General features: G+C 41.3%; 1 protein-coding gene across 4 annotated transcripts in view; it reads left to right on the plus strand.

Moving 5' to 3' along the window:
* ptpn13 (protein tyrosine phosphatase non-receptor type 13) overlaps positions 1–15,146 on the plus strand; it is a 179,564-nt gene that overhangs the window by 56,472 nt on the left and 107,946 nt on the right. For all 4 annotated transcript variants that reach the window (XM_065007620.1, XM_065007623.1, XM_065007621.1 and 1 more), the window contains exons 3-6: positions 8,922–9,088; positions 10,179–10,244; positions 10,401–10,586; positions 11,347–11,440. In XM_065007620.1, coding sequence (XP_064863692.1) covers positions 8,922–9,088; positions 10,179–10,244; positions 10,401–10,586; positions 11,347–11,440 — 513 coding nt within the window. The remainder of the gene's footprint in view (positions 1–8,921; positions 9,089–10,178; positions 10,245–10,400; positions 10,587–11,346; positions 11,441–15,146) is intronic.

The following is a 15,146-nucleotide window of genomic DNA, read 5'->3' on the forward strand; positions in this document are numbered from 1 at the left end:
GGTCCTTCAATGAAAACAATGTAGCCTATATTTTGTAGTGCGATGTTCAAGGAAATGTGTGGCAGATTGACATATAGAAATATCATTAATTATATTTTGTTCTATTGATTGACTAATTTCTCATGTCCAGCAAATGGCCTATTGAGCTTTGAGATGTTCCACAATGCAAGCTGCTGGTACCTCAGCCTGCACAACCCCAGTGTTCAACAGATAAGGAAAAGGGGGGTTGTGGTGCTGGCCAACAGACTTTCATACAAAGGATGCTTTATTTTCCACTGCCTGTGGTCTGTATTGACAACATGGAGGTTCAAAGGGCTCTGCTGCCTTTGGTCTGTCTCTCGGGCCGTGGGTCGGTCTGTCTCTCGGGCCGTGGGTCGGTCTGTCTCTCGGGCTGTGGGTCGGTCTGTCTTGAGTGCCAGCCGGCCATTTTGACCACATACTGGTCATCTATGCGAAGGCCCTTGATGTCATCGTCAGACCGGTCACTGTAGAGAGACAGAGATGGCAGACTCTTTGTAGATTGTCTGCGTCACTATGGGTCAGAGGACAATACCCAGCTTCTGTCATATGATCCTTCAAGTTCCGGTAACTTTTCCAAACTAAAAAGGTTTTCAGAGAAATCTCAGTTGGAGGATTCTGTTCCTGATTCCGGGAATCCTCCAACATGATTTTGCTAACCTACTTCTGAGTCAGACAGTCTCCTTCCTCCCTCTTTGACTCAGGCCTGCCCAGTGTGGTTATTGTGTAATTGGCCTGTACCTTCAGGGTGGTGAGGGTGATAGTCTGGCGTGCGACTGTCCTTGGTTAATGAATGTGAAATGCAGCCTTGGTCTTGGCTCCTCATTAATACTGTGGCATGCAGAAGTATTTCCCTCATTTTCTCAACTTTTTTGCATATTTTAGTCACTGAATGTTATCCATCTTCAACCAAAACCTATTTTTAAAGGGAACCTGAGTGGACAAATGAGTCCAACATATAGATACTCCGTCCCCCCCCCCCTCCCCACCCCATTTCTTTAGTAAAGCATTATGCAACACCCAATGCCCCTGTGTGAAAAAGGAATTTGACCCTTTACACTCAATAACTGGTTATGCCACCGTTGGCTGCAATGACTGCAACCAAGCACTTCCTGTAGTTGTTGATGGGCATTTGACCTTTTTTGACTGTTCTAAGTAGTCTCATGATTATTTCCCCCTGGTACTCAAGTAAAAAAAAAGAAGCTATTTTTAGAACAAAGGCCGTACTGGGAAAAAAATTGCACATTTATCTATAGACTAACAGTGGGGTGTGTGTGTGTGTGTCTGTCGAATTTTCATTCTAAAATCATGGGTATTGACATGGCGTTGGTCCCCCCCTTTGCTGCAATAAAAGCCTCTACTCTTCTGGGAAGGCTAGATGTTGGGACATTGCTGCAGGGACATACAGCCACGAGCATTAGTGAGGTCGGGCCTGATGTTGAGGTCAGAGCTCTGCGCAGGCTAGTCAAGTTCTTCCACACGGATCTTGACAAACCATTTCTGTATGGACCTTGTTTTACGGGTGTGGCTGAAATAGCCTATTCCACTCATTTGAAGGTGTGTGTGTACAGTAGCAGTCAAAAGTTTGGACACCTATTCAGTCAAGGTTTTTTCTTTATTTTTACTATTTTCTACATTGTAGAATAATAGTGATGACATCAAAACTGTGACATATGGAATCATGTAATAACCAAAAAAAAGACAGAGCAAATGTAAATAGTTTTTTTTTTTTACAGTATTTGAAAAGAAATATGATTTCTGGTTGAAGATGGGGTTTTGACATCAGTTTGAGTGTTGAACTAGTTATACCCATCTCTACTCTGGATATATTTTATATTTGATATATTTTGGCCTACTCTTCCATGCAGATCTGCTTTAACTCAGTGACATTTATGGATTTTCCAGCATTAATTGCTTGTTTCAGGTCCTGCCACATCTCTCGGGTTTAGGTCTAGACTTTGACTAGGCCATTACAGAACTTTTTTTAAATGTTGCTTTTCAGATGTAGACTTGCTTGTGTCTTTTTGTATCATGGTCTTGTTGCATGACCCAGCTGGGCTTTAGCTCATGGACGGATGGCCTGACATTCTCCTTGTAGAATTCAGATTTTTCAGCGCAGAATCCATGATTCATTTATGGTTCTTTCAATGATGGCATGTCGTCCAGACCCCGTTGCAGCAAAGCATCCCCACACCATGATACAAACACCACCATGCTTGACGGTTGATAGGAGGTTCTTACTGTGGAATGCAGTGTTTGGTTTGTGCCAGACATAACGGGACCCATGTCGTCCAAATTGTGACCTCATGTGCATGGTTATGGAATGCTGAGTGAAGGATTTGCAATGAGAACCATTTTGTAATTTGAAGTAACTTCTTACTACAATGGTCCAGAACATTCCCCTACCATCAAAACAAACAACCATCCACATTGAGATTGCATGCTCTACTGTCCTTGGTTAGTTGATGGGAATGTTTATTAGCCAATCGGAATCCTGTGCATGTCAACCATGTCCAAAAAGCCTTCATTTTATACATGACTATACCAAACATTAGCAACACCTTCCTAATATTGAGTAGCACCTCCCCCCTTTGCCCTCAGATTCTGGCCTATGTTGACTAATGCTTCCCACAGTTGTGCCAAGTTGACTGGATGTCCTTTGGGTGGTGGACCATTCTTGATACACACAACTGTTGCGTGTGGAAAAATTCAGCAGCTTTGCAGTTCTTGAGACAAACCGTTGCTCCAGGCACCTACTACCATTACCCCATTCAAAGGCACATAAATCTTTTGTCTTGCCCATTCATCCTCTTAAAGATCCTTCTTCAACCGGTCTCCTCCCCTTCATCTACATTTGAAGTGGATTTAACAAGGGACATCAATAAGGGATCATTGCTTTCACCTGGATTCACCTGGTCAGTCTGTCATGGAAAGAGTATCCTTTAATGTTTTGTACAATGTACAGTGCCTTCAGAAAGTATTCATACCCCTTGACTTAATCCACATTTTGTTACAGCCGGAATTAAAAATGGATTAAATAAAACATTTACCATATACATAATGACAAAGTGAAAACATATTTTTAGACAAATGCATTAAATGAAATACAGAAATATCTGATTTACATACGTATTAACACCCCTGAGTCGATGCTTTTTATAGAAGCACCTTTGGCAGCTGTTACACGCGCGCGCCATCGTGCATACATCTATTTTGTCCCCCCACACCAAACGCGATCACGACACGCAGGTTAAAATATCAAAACAAACTCTGAACCAATTATATTAATTTAGGGACAGGTTGAAAAGCATTTGGCAATTTGGCTAGTTAGCTTGCACTTGCTAGCTAATTTGTCCTATTTAGCTAGCTTGCTGTTGCTTGCTAATTTGTCCTAGGATATAAACATTGGGTTGTTATTTTACCTGAAATGCACAAGGTCCTCTACTCCACCAATTAATCCACACATAAAACGGTCAACCGAATAGTTTCTAGTCATCTCCCTTCCAGGCTTTTCCTTCTCTTGACTTTATATTGCGATTGGCAACTTTCATAAATTAGGTGCATTACCGCCACAGTTCTCATTCGTCTTTCAGTCACCCACGTGGGTATAACCAATGAGGAGATGGCACCTGCTTCTATAAACCAATGAGATGGGAGAGGCAGGACTTGCAGCGTGATCTGTGTCAGAAAAATGACTTTTCTATTTTACCCCTTGGCAACGCAGACGCTTGCAAGCAGTGTGGGTGTAATAATTGAATAACATAGATTTCTAAATTTATTTTACAATGTGAGCGGTGTGGTCAGCCTGTAAGTCTTTAAGAGCTCTGCACACCTGGATTGTACAACATTTGCCCATTTTTATCATTTCAAAAATTATTCAAGCTCTGTGAAGTTGTTTGTTGATCATTGCTAGACAGCCATTTTCAAGTCTTGCCATCAATTTTCAAGATGATTTTTAAGTCAACTGTAATTACGCCACTAAGGAACATTCAATGTAGTCTTGGTAAGCAACTCCGGTGTAGATTTGGCCTTGTGTTTTATGTTATTTTCCTGCTGAAAGGTGAATTCATCTCCCAGTGCTTGTTGGAAAGCAGACACAACCAGGTTATCCTCTAGGATTTTGTGCATATTCCGTCTCTTTTAAGCCTAAAAACCTCTAGTCCTTGCCGTTGACGATCATACCCATAACATGATGCAGCCATCACCATGTTTGAAAATATGAAGTGGTACTCATTGATGTATTGGATTTGCCCCAAACATAACACTTTATCAGGACAATAAGTTCATTTCCTTGCCATATTCTTTGCAGTATTATTTAAGTGCCTTGTTCCAAACGATGCATGTTTTAGAAAATATTTTTATTCTGTACAGACTTCCTTTTTTCCCCGCTGATCATTTGTTAGTTATTGTGGCGTAACTACAATGTTGTTGATCCATCCTCAGTTTTCTATCACAGCTATTAAACTCTAACTGTTTTAATGTCACCTCATGGTCAAATCCCTGAGCAGTTTCCTTCCTCATCGGCAACTGGGTTAGGAAGGACGGAAGGACACCTGTATCTTTTGTAGTGACTGGGTGTATTGATACACCATCCAAAACCTAATGAATAACTTCACCATGCTCAAAGGGATATTCAGGATCTGCTTTTATTAGTTTATTTTGTTATTTTTACACATCTACCAATCGGTGCCCTTTTGTAAGGCATTGAAAAACCTCCCTGGTCTTTGTGGTTAAATCTTTGCTTGAAATTCACTGCTCTCCTGAGGGACTTTAGTTATCTGTATGTGTGAGGTACAGAGACTGGGTAGTTAGTGAACAAATCATGTTAACAGCTATTATTGAACATAATGAGTTAAGCAAAATTTCACTTTGACATTATGGGGTATTGTGTGTGTCGATCTGTGACAATCTTAATTTTAATACATTTTACATTCGGGCTGTGTAACAACAAAATGTGGAAAAGTGAATGGGGTGTCAATACATTTTACATTCGGGCTGTGTAACAACAAAATGTGGAAAAGTGAATGGGGTGTCAATACATTTTTACAGGCTGTGTAACAACAAAATGTGGAAAAGTGAATGGGGTGTCAATACTTTTTACATTCGGGCTGTGTAACAACAAAATGTGGAAAAGTGAATGGGGTGTCAATACATTTTACATTCGGGCTGTGTAACAACAAAATGTGGAAAAGTGAATGGGGTGTCAATACATTTTGAAGGCTGTGTAACAACAACATGTGGAAAAGTGAATGGGGTGTCAATACTTTTTACATTCGGGCTGTGTAACAACAAAATGTGGAAAAGTGAATGGGGTGTCAATACATTTTACATTCGGGCTGTGTAACAACAAAATGTGGAAAAGTGAATGGGGTGTCAATACTTTTTAAAGGCTGTGTAACAACATGTGGGAAAGTGAATGGGGTGTCAATACTTTTTACATTCGGGCTGTGTAACAACAACATGTGGAAAAGTGAATGGGGTGTCAATACATTTTGAAGGCTGTGTAACAACATGTGGGAAAGTGAATGGGGTGTCAATACATTTTAAAGGCTGTGTAACAACATGTGGAAAAGTGAATGGGGTGTCAATACATTTTAAAGGCTGTGTACGACTGGTTTTTATTTGCTTGTAGTCCTCTATATTCTTATATACCAGTGTCCTACTTTTACTAACAGATACATCAAGTTTTGTTCTTGTGGAAATAAACCAATTGATTGCAGGTGTTTCTACCACTGGACTGGAGGGTACAAGTAGAGACCTTAGTTCAACCCAGACCCCCTATATTATTCCTAGTCAGGAATCCTGCTCTGAGACGAACTAAAGAAACCATACCCTCTGTCTATATCCCAAATGGCTCCCTTTGACATGCCCTACTTTTGACAAGTCACAATGACCTTTTTACCCAAGGAAGTGCGCTACGTAGGGAACACAGTATTCTATTCTGTTTACAACGTTATGGCTGTGACAGAGCAACACTGTCTGTCCAAACACTTAACCTTCACCTCCAGTGATGCCATATATAGCCTACTTTGTGTAAAATAGTTGTTTGTCAGGTTTATTAGTTACCTACAGATTTTGTTAGCTCCCATGTTAGTGGGAATGGAGTTGTTTAACTAGGTTAAGTAATGTGTTGGGTTTTTTGATTTATGTGGCTTTTCTTTCTGCTTATCACTTCAACAGTATGACCTAAAAATAAAAAAAGGTCTTGTGGTGATACCCAGTGCCCTCAAAGCTTGTTTAGTTTGGATGCGATTTTTAAAAACTGATAGCTGGCTAGCCTGATACTGTACAGTTTGCTGCATGCCTGCTGCTATTTTTAGAGAGCTAGCTACTCCCTGGCCTGGCCCTCTGCCTCATCATTGATCTGAGTCCCAAACCCTGATAACAAAGCTTATCTGATGGTACTGCTTGACTGGAGTAGTTTAAGCCTGAATCCAAAATGGTACACTGACTATATATAGTGCACTTCTTTCAACCAGGGCCCCTGTGGCTGTTGGCTTGCAACGGCAGGGTTGTGGGTTTGATTCCCATGGGGGACCAGTATGAAAATGTCTGCACTCACTACTGTACTTTGCTTTGGATAGGAACGTCTGCTAAATGACTAAAATGTTAATGTCAAGTATATAGGGAATAGGGTGCAGTCTTACTGTGGGATCTCCTTCAAGTGTGTTGAGTGTTAGGGTTGTTGGACTGCCTTTTTGTCACTTTGTTGAATTTTTGATCAAGTATGGGTGTTGCCTTGACGCTCAAGTGTTTATGATGGTAAGGATAGGGATTGGAGTTGTACATAGATTTTCTTGAGTAAAATTACTTACAATTGCATCCAGCTTTTCCAGTGAGGTCTTTGCAAGACGGTCAAAAATAATTCAACAGGAAACATCCTATTTACTTTGTGAATTCCAGTCTTTGAAAAAATGTTGTACTTCATAACCTTTTTCCTTTTCTTTTTTTCCTTCTCTTCCTCTCGGAGGAGAAAAATATCAGTCATTCAAAGAAAGGAATTTTGCAGTGCAGCTCTAACATTCCTTTGTATATTTTTAAGATGTTAGTTCAGTGTAACTCAACCTCCTGAGTGTTGCTTTGTAGGAAAGGAGAATTACTCCATTTCTGTGACGGCCCATTTCTCTGTCACACCTTTCAAACCAAGATAGCAAAAAAATATATATATTTTTTGCTAACTTGATCATCCATCCTAAACGACATTTCTTTATATCTGAAAGGTATTGGCGGCGACTAAGCCTCTACTTTATATTTCCGCCAACCGACCTAGTCATGATTGCGGTAAAGTTCTGCCTATGGCTTAGTATGAAATGTAGCTGTAATGCTGAGGCTCTTAGGTTCTTGATGGTTGCTAGGCGGCAGCAGTTAACCATCCTCCTAGCGTTTCTAAACTTTGGCTAGCTAAGCTCATGCGCAGAAACAAGTCATCGGGTGTAACGATCATCTCATGCCGAACTGCGGATGTGCAAAATAAAGGCACGCCTTAATTTTTATTGACGAAAATTAAAACTTTCTTTCATGAAGTTGGAGTAATAATGGGACTTAATAATAATAATAATAATGAATTTCCCAAAACATTCTTTCCTACTGACCCCCATTGTAAAACAGGCAACTTCCTTGTTGATACATTTTTGCGGTGTTTCCTCTGAAAAAATGTGTGTTCATTTTGGAGTAGAATGTACTTTTAAAAAGTCATCACTAGAACTGAGCTTCTCAGTCCTTCTATATAAAAAAATTATCCAGGGGAGGACACCGGACCCCCAAAACAAGGAGGGGGAGGACACCGGACCCCCAAAACAAGGAGGGGGAGGACACCGGACCCCCAAAACAAGGAGGGGGAGGACACCGGACCCCCAAAACAAGGAGGGGGAGGACACCGGACCCCCAAAACAAGGAGGGGGAGGACTTCTGCTGATCTGCATTTACCCTACTGGGCTAATTATTAGTTAGATCCCAAATGTGATCATTTTAACTACTTTGCATCCTATTGATTAATTTTATGCCCTAAAAAATGCATAAACGGTGAGAATAATGTGGGCCTACCTGTTAGGGTAACATGCCACCTGCCTGTACTTCTCACTTCTCGTCACTATTCTTCTTCCCAACTCGTTCCCTGGTTGCCACTACTCTAAAAATGTCATCAGTCTCGTCGCAATTTAAGTCAGTCCCTGAAAAATAATTGTGTTTTGGTGGCGTGTTACTCTACAATGAACCCGTGTCATATTTAGCCCCTCTCTCCCCTATGAATTTCTATGTATTGCTGAGTTGTAATGTGATTTAACCATGATGCTACTAAAAACAGAGTTTAAAATAGTGCAGTTAGTGCATATTTAGGAATTGACAAATAAATAAAGTAGGAATGGAATGCTGGGAATTAACAATTTTAAAACGGCTGGTTTCCTGCGATCGCAAGAATTGTTGTTCATTAACTAGCTTGTCAGAATGCAGGTTTCCCTCCCTGTGGCACTCGTTACTTGAATGCTCCTCGAGAGTAATGTTTCTCTCTGAGGACACAACGAGCGGACTAGGTAAATAGGTTGATGTATTGTACCATGGGGTTATCTGATTCTTCTCTATACATTAGTCATTTTGTTCTCAGAGGAACTGTACATGTGGGCTGTTCTAGCGTCTTCAAACTGCGCCTTGACAGAAATGTTTACATTTTTTTGGGCATGGCAGCAATGATTTTGCCTTGGCTCAGTGCTACAGTTGAATGAATGCAGTGGAAACACTGACTGTGTTTTTAAATCTATTTATTATTGACTGGTTTACTCTTCATCCATAACCATACTAAATCATCATACCTGCAGGTCTGAAAGATTCATGATGATGTGCTGTGTGACTGTTTTTTTATTGAATGAAGACGCTCCGGTCCCCTCTAATCCCATGATGTCTCCCTCCAGACCCCTCTGCCCTGGGCTTCATCATCTCTCCCTGGTCCCTGTTGTTGATGCCCTCAGGCAGCATCTCCTTCACGGACGAGAACGTGACGCAGCAGGACCTGAGGGCCTTCACAGCTCCAGAGGTCCTGGAGGGAGTCACTCTCTCCTCTCTGTCAGATATAGAGAAGGTATTTATGATACTGTATATTTTTATGTTCGATGGTGCAGTGGTCCACCATTTTAGATTTTTCAGAAACATTTAAAATAAGAACTGTTTTGTGTAGGTTTAACCTGGCGTGACTTTTTGATAACTGTGTAAATCTCTCTGACAACCTTTTATGGATGTTTATATTTTACTCTTGGATTTGTAAATGCTAATGAGCATCAAAGTAGACATGTAAAACTTTCCTGTCTCTCTGCCTCTGTCGTTTCTCTTCGCTCTCTCTCTCGCTCCCTCTCTCGCTCTCTCTCTCGCTCTCATAGAGAAGATACTGCATTGTTACAGTAGCAACACATCTGTTTGTAGGGTTGTTGCTTTGTGTGTGTATATATAAAAACCATGTCAATCAAAAGCATAACAGAGCGTGCTAGGGTTGGGGTCAATTCCATTTCAGTTTAATTCCTGAATTGACCCCAACATACCTCCTCTCTCTGGCCAAGAATCACATACCTCAACACACAGGGCTGTACAGTCAATAGGGACTATCCACCGTAACTGTATAGGTTAGGCTACAATAAGGTTTCGATTCTCATTTATAATAGAAATACATTTGAATGATATATATATATGTATATATATATTACATTGTCGTATGCTTTTCTCTTTTAATTGCACTATAAATGCCATGCTCTGTATAATTACAGAGAGGACATGGCAATTGTGAGGGGTTTGTGAATCACATTCATAACTCAAGAAACTGTAGTTTTACTCTTTAAGCTTGTGGTGAACTCTGACTGTTCCTAAGACGTTCAAGGCTATGATGTTGCGTTCTTTGGCGATCCTCTAGTTATTCTTTCCTTCACCAAGCCTAACTCTGAGGGGAAGCTATTCCTCTGCTCTGAGGGAGCTTTCCTGCAGAATTGTATGGAATGGAAAAGGTTTGGATCTCGTCGCTTAGTTTCAGAACAGAACAAAGGGTCAGAATATTGTTGTACTAGTCAGACGAGAGCTAGTCCTCTCCCTTGTTTTTTTTTTTTCAACTACAGCTGCTACCTTTTTGTGTCTAAAATGATTGGAACCACTTATCCTGTTTTTGTTTTTTAATTAATTTTCCACAGATGCACATGTACTCCCTTGGAATGACCTTGTTTTGGGGAGCTGACTATGAGGTTCCACAGAGTCAGGTAAAGCTTCAACATTCATAATCCATAGATGATATATTCACAAGTTGGAAACGTATCAGCAATCATGTTTTTCTATTTGCAGAAATGATGTTTTATGTATACTTCTCCTCCCGTGTATGTGTCTGTTAACCCCTCTGTGATGTCTGTCTGTCTCAGCCCATGAAGCTGGGTGAGCACCTGAACAGTATTCTCCTCAACATGTGTGACGACACCACCCTGAGCCGTATGTCTGTTCTCACCGTAATGGACGCCTGCAGCACACACATCAGAAATTCTAGCTGCGAACCCTCCTTCACACACATCAGAAAGCTGGTCCGACTGGTGTTGGGCAGCCTCTCCCAGGTAAACAACTACAACACATCACTGTTAGCTAGTGTTGGAACATTTTAGAATGGACCTGTGGGTTTAATACCCCTTATTCTTAACAAAATACAGCAGGCTTGGGCGGTATCCAGATTTTCATACCATTCTTACGGTATTACCTGGATAGCACTCAAGGGGGTCGCAACAAAATACAAAACAAATTCCTTCCTGTTGGCAGTCTTACCAAAATGCTAACAAAATTAGCAAAAGTAATAGTGAAATCAGATGGGACGCCGTTAGCTAAATGCTAACGAACATAAACTAATTGCAAGGACAGGCAGATTTGGTCTCTGCGTTGTGTATTCATCTTCAAAGAATTCTTATACATGCTTTTCTGAAGGAAGAGCAGCATGTGTATGCGGAGCGGAGGAGAACGGAGGAACAAGACGGAAAACATTTAGTTGTGAATTGCATATGTGTAACTTCATCACCTCGTGTGCCGCACCACAGAGATATAGATCTATGGATTCACCGGCTCCCTCTTTCTACCTGCTGTTTACTAACTAACACGTGACTGGCTTTTTATGACACCTCAGACAAACTATTAATGTCCCCTCCAGCTCCTTGTGATAACCTCAACCATTGTCTTTTTTGTTGTTTCTTGCTTTCCTTTATTCTCACTCTCTCCTTCCTGCTCACTCTCTCATTTGCTCGCTTTTTCTCATTTTCTTGCGCTCTCTTGCCCATTTGTTCTCTCTCTCGCTCCCTCTTTTTCTGTCTTTCTCCTTATCTCCATTAGTTGGATGGCCTGCTGTCCCAGAGTGATAGGGAGTCTATTCCGGAGAGGAGCAAGGAGATTCGGGAGAGGCTTCGGGGCAAAGGCCTTCCCTCAGGTAACATGATCTTCACAATCTCAACCTCTCAACCTCCTGCATAGAGGCTTTTAGTGACAATAGAGAACCTTACCTTCTACCCCTGTGTGTACACACACACACACACACACACACTGTGGGGTCTGAAATGATTGACACCCTTGATAAATATAAGCAATAATGACTGTATAAAATAAAGGATTTCAAATACTGAGCAACATTGTAGGCCACTTTTTTTTGGCATTTTATACTAATACAATTGCTCAGATTTAGTTTAATACTTTTTCTCAACAAGGTAGGGATGCAAATTATTGACACCCCTAAAGATTTTTGTAAATAAAGTAGTCCAAGTGTAGTATTTTGTCCATATATTTCCAGCACACAATGCCTAAATCAAGCTTCGGGCTCTACAAACTTGTTGGAATCATTTGCAGTTGTGCCCAGTAGGCATGAATTATTAAATATTGTATTGTCACTTTGGAGTCTCTTAAACCATTTTCTACATTAATGTGGATGCTACCATTATTACGGACAATCCTGACTGAATTGTGAATAATGATGAGTGAGAAAGTTAGATGGTCAAAGATTTAAAAAAAAAAAAACATGCTAACCTCGCCTGTTATTGGTAACGGTTCTTTCAGGATTCTCTGTAGTCATGGTAGCATCCACATGAATGTAGAAGTGTTTAGAACCATATTCTATTGTTATTTACAATAAAAGTTACTCCAAAATGACACTGTTATTTACCATTCATTTCTTTTGGGCAAAAAAAACTATTCTGAGAGACAAACAGCAAATACATCTAACACATTTGAGTCACAAGGCTTGATATAATCATTGCGTGCTAGGAATATGGGACCAAATACTAACCTTTCGGGAAATAATTTCCCTTATTTATAAAAAAATATTTATAACTATTTTATGCTGCCATTATTTCTCATCTTCATCAAGGGTGTCAATCATTTAGGACGCCACTACAGGAAGGCGGGCACTGTGCCTTCAGAATGTACTCTCCTTGACCTTCTCCACTTTCCATTTTGTTTTAACATCCTGCATTTAAAATGGATTCAATTGAGATTTTGTGTCACTGGCCTACACACAATTACCCCATAATGTAAAAGTGTAATTATGTTTTTAGAAATGTTTACAAATTTTAATTAAAAATAAAAACCTGAAATGTATTGAGTCTAATTATTCAACCCCTTTTTGTTTTGGTAAGCCTAAATAAGTTCAGGAGTAAATGTGCTTAACAAGTTGATTGGACTCACTCTGTGTGCAATAATAGTGTTTAACCTTATTTTTGAATGACTACCTCATCTCTGTACCCCACACATATAATTATCTGTAATGTCCATCCGTCGAGCAGTGAATTTCAAACACAGATTCAACCACAAAGACCAGGGAGGTTTTCTAATGCTTCACAAAGAAGGGCACCTATTGCTAGATGGGTAAAAAAACAAACATTGAATATGCCTTTGAGCATTATGAAGTTATTGATTAGGCTTTGGATGGTGTATCAATACACCCAGTCACTACAAAGATACAGGGATCCTTTCTAACTCAGTTGCCGGCGAGGAAGGAAACCACTCAGGGATTTTCACCATGAGGCCAATGATGACTTTAAAACAGTTCCAGAGTTTAATTAATGACGGTGATATAATTCTGAGAATGGGTTAGCATTGTAGTTCCTCCACAATACTAACCTATTATTGTATTTTTTATTTCACCTTTATTTAACCAGGTAGGCTAGTTGAGAACAAGTTCTCATTTGCAACTGCGACCTGGCCAGTGTGAACAGACAACACAGAGTTACACATGGAGTAAACAATTAACAAGTCAATAACACAGTAGGAAAAAAAGTCTATATACATTGTGTGCAAAAGGCATGAGGAGGTAGGCGAATAATTAGAATTTTGCAGATTAACACTGGAGTGATAAATGATCAGATGGTCATGTACAGGTAGAGATATTGGTGTGCAAAAGAGCAGAAAAGTAAATAAATATAAACCGTATGGGGATGAGGTGGGTAAAATTGGGTGGGCTATTTACCGATAGACTATGTACAGCTGGAGCGATCGGTTAGCTGCTCAGATAGCAGATGTTTGAAGTTGGTGAGGGGGATAAAAGTCTCCAACTTCAGTGATTTTTTTTGTTGTTGCAATTCATTCCAGTCACAGGCAGCAAAGAACTGGAACGAAAGGCGGCCAAATGAAGTGTTGGCTTTAGGGATGATCAGTGAGATACACCTGCTGGAGCGCGTGCTACGGGTGGGTGTTGCCATCGTGACCAGTGAACTGAGATAAGGCGGAGCTTTACCTAGCATGGACTTGTAGATGACCTGGAGCCAGTGGGTCTGGCAACGAATATGTAGTGAGGGCCAGCCGACTAGAGCATACAGGTCGCAGTGGTGGGTGGTATAAGGTGCTTTAACAAAACGGATGGCACTGTGATAAACAGCATCCAGTTTTCTGAGTAGAGTATTGGAAGCTATTATGTAGATGACATCGCCGAAGTCAAGGATCGGTAGGATAGTCAATTTTACTAGGGTAAGTTTGGCGGCGTGAGTGAAGGAGGCTTTGTTACGGAATAGAAAGCCGACTAGATTTGATTTTAGATTGGAGATGTTTGATGTGAGTCTGGAAGGAGAGTTTAGTCTAGCCAGACACCTAGGTACTTATAGATGTCCACATATTCTAGGTTGGAACCATCCAGGGTGGTGATGCTAGGTCGGGTGTGTGGGTGCAGGCAGCGAACGGTTGAAAAGCATGCATTTGGTTTTACTAGTGTTTAAGAGCAGTTGGAGGCCACGGAAGGAGTGTTGTATGGCATTGAAGGTCGTTTGGAGGTTAGATAGCAGTGTCCAAGGACGGGCCGGAAGTATACAGAATGGTGTCGTCTGCGTAGAGGTGGATCAGGGAATCGCCCGCAGCAAGAGCAACATCATTGATATATACAGAGAAAAGAGTCGGCCCGAGAATTGAACTCTGTGGCACCCCCATAGAGACTGCCAGAGGACCGGACAGCATGCCCTCCTATTTGACACACTGAACTCTGTCTGCAAAGTAGTTGGTGAACCAGGCAAGGCAGTCATTAGAAAAACCGAGGCTACAGAGTCTGCCGATAAGAATATGGTGATGGACAGATTCGAAAGCCTTGGCAAGGTCGATGAAGACGGCTGCACAGTACTGTCTTTTATCGATGGCGGTTATGATATCGTTTAGTACCTTGAGCGTGGCTGAGGTGCACACGTGACCGGCTCGGAAACCAGATTGCACAGCGGAGAAGGTACGGTGGGATTCGAGATGGTCAGGGACCTGTTTGTTGACTTGGCTTTCGAAGACCTTAGATAAGCAGGGCAGGATGGATATAGGTCTGTAACAGTTTGGGTCCAGGGTGTCTCCCCCTTTGAAGAGGTTGACTGCGGCAGCTTTCCAATCCTTGGGGATCTCAGACGATATGAAAGAGAGGTTGAACAGGCTGGTAATAGGGGTTGCGACAATGGTGGCGGATAGGTTCAGAAATAGAGGGTCCAGATTGTCAGGCCCAGCTGATTTGTACGGGTCCAGGTTTTGCAGCTCTTTCAGAACATCTGCTATCTGGATTTGGGTAAAGGAGAACCTGGAGAGGCTTGAGCGAGTAGCTGCGGGGGGGCGGAGCTGTTGGCCGAGGTTGGAGTAGCCAGGAGGAAGGCATGGCCAGCCGTTGAGAAATGCTTGTTGAAGTTTTT

Source organism: Oncorhynchus nerka, linkage group LG22 (genome assembly GCF_034236695.1).
Source record: "Oncorhynchus nerka isolate Pitt River linkage group LG22, Oner_Uvic_2.0, whole genome shotgun sequence".
Lineage (NCBI taxonomy): Eukaryota > Metazoa > Chordata > Actinopteri > Salmoniformes > Salmonidae > Oncorhynchus > Oncorhynchus nerka.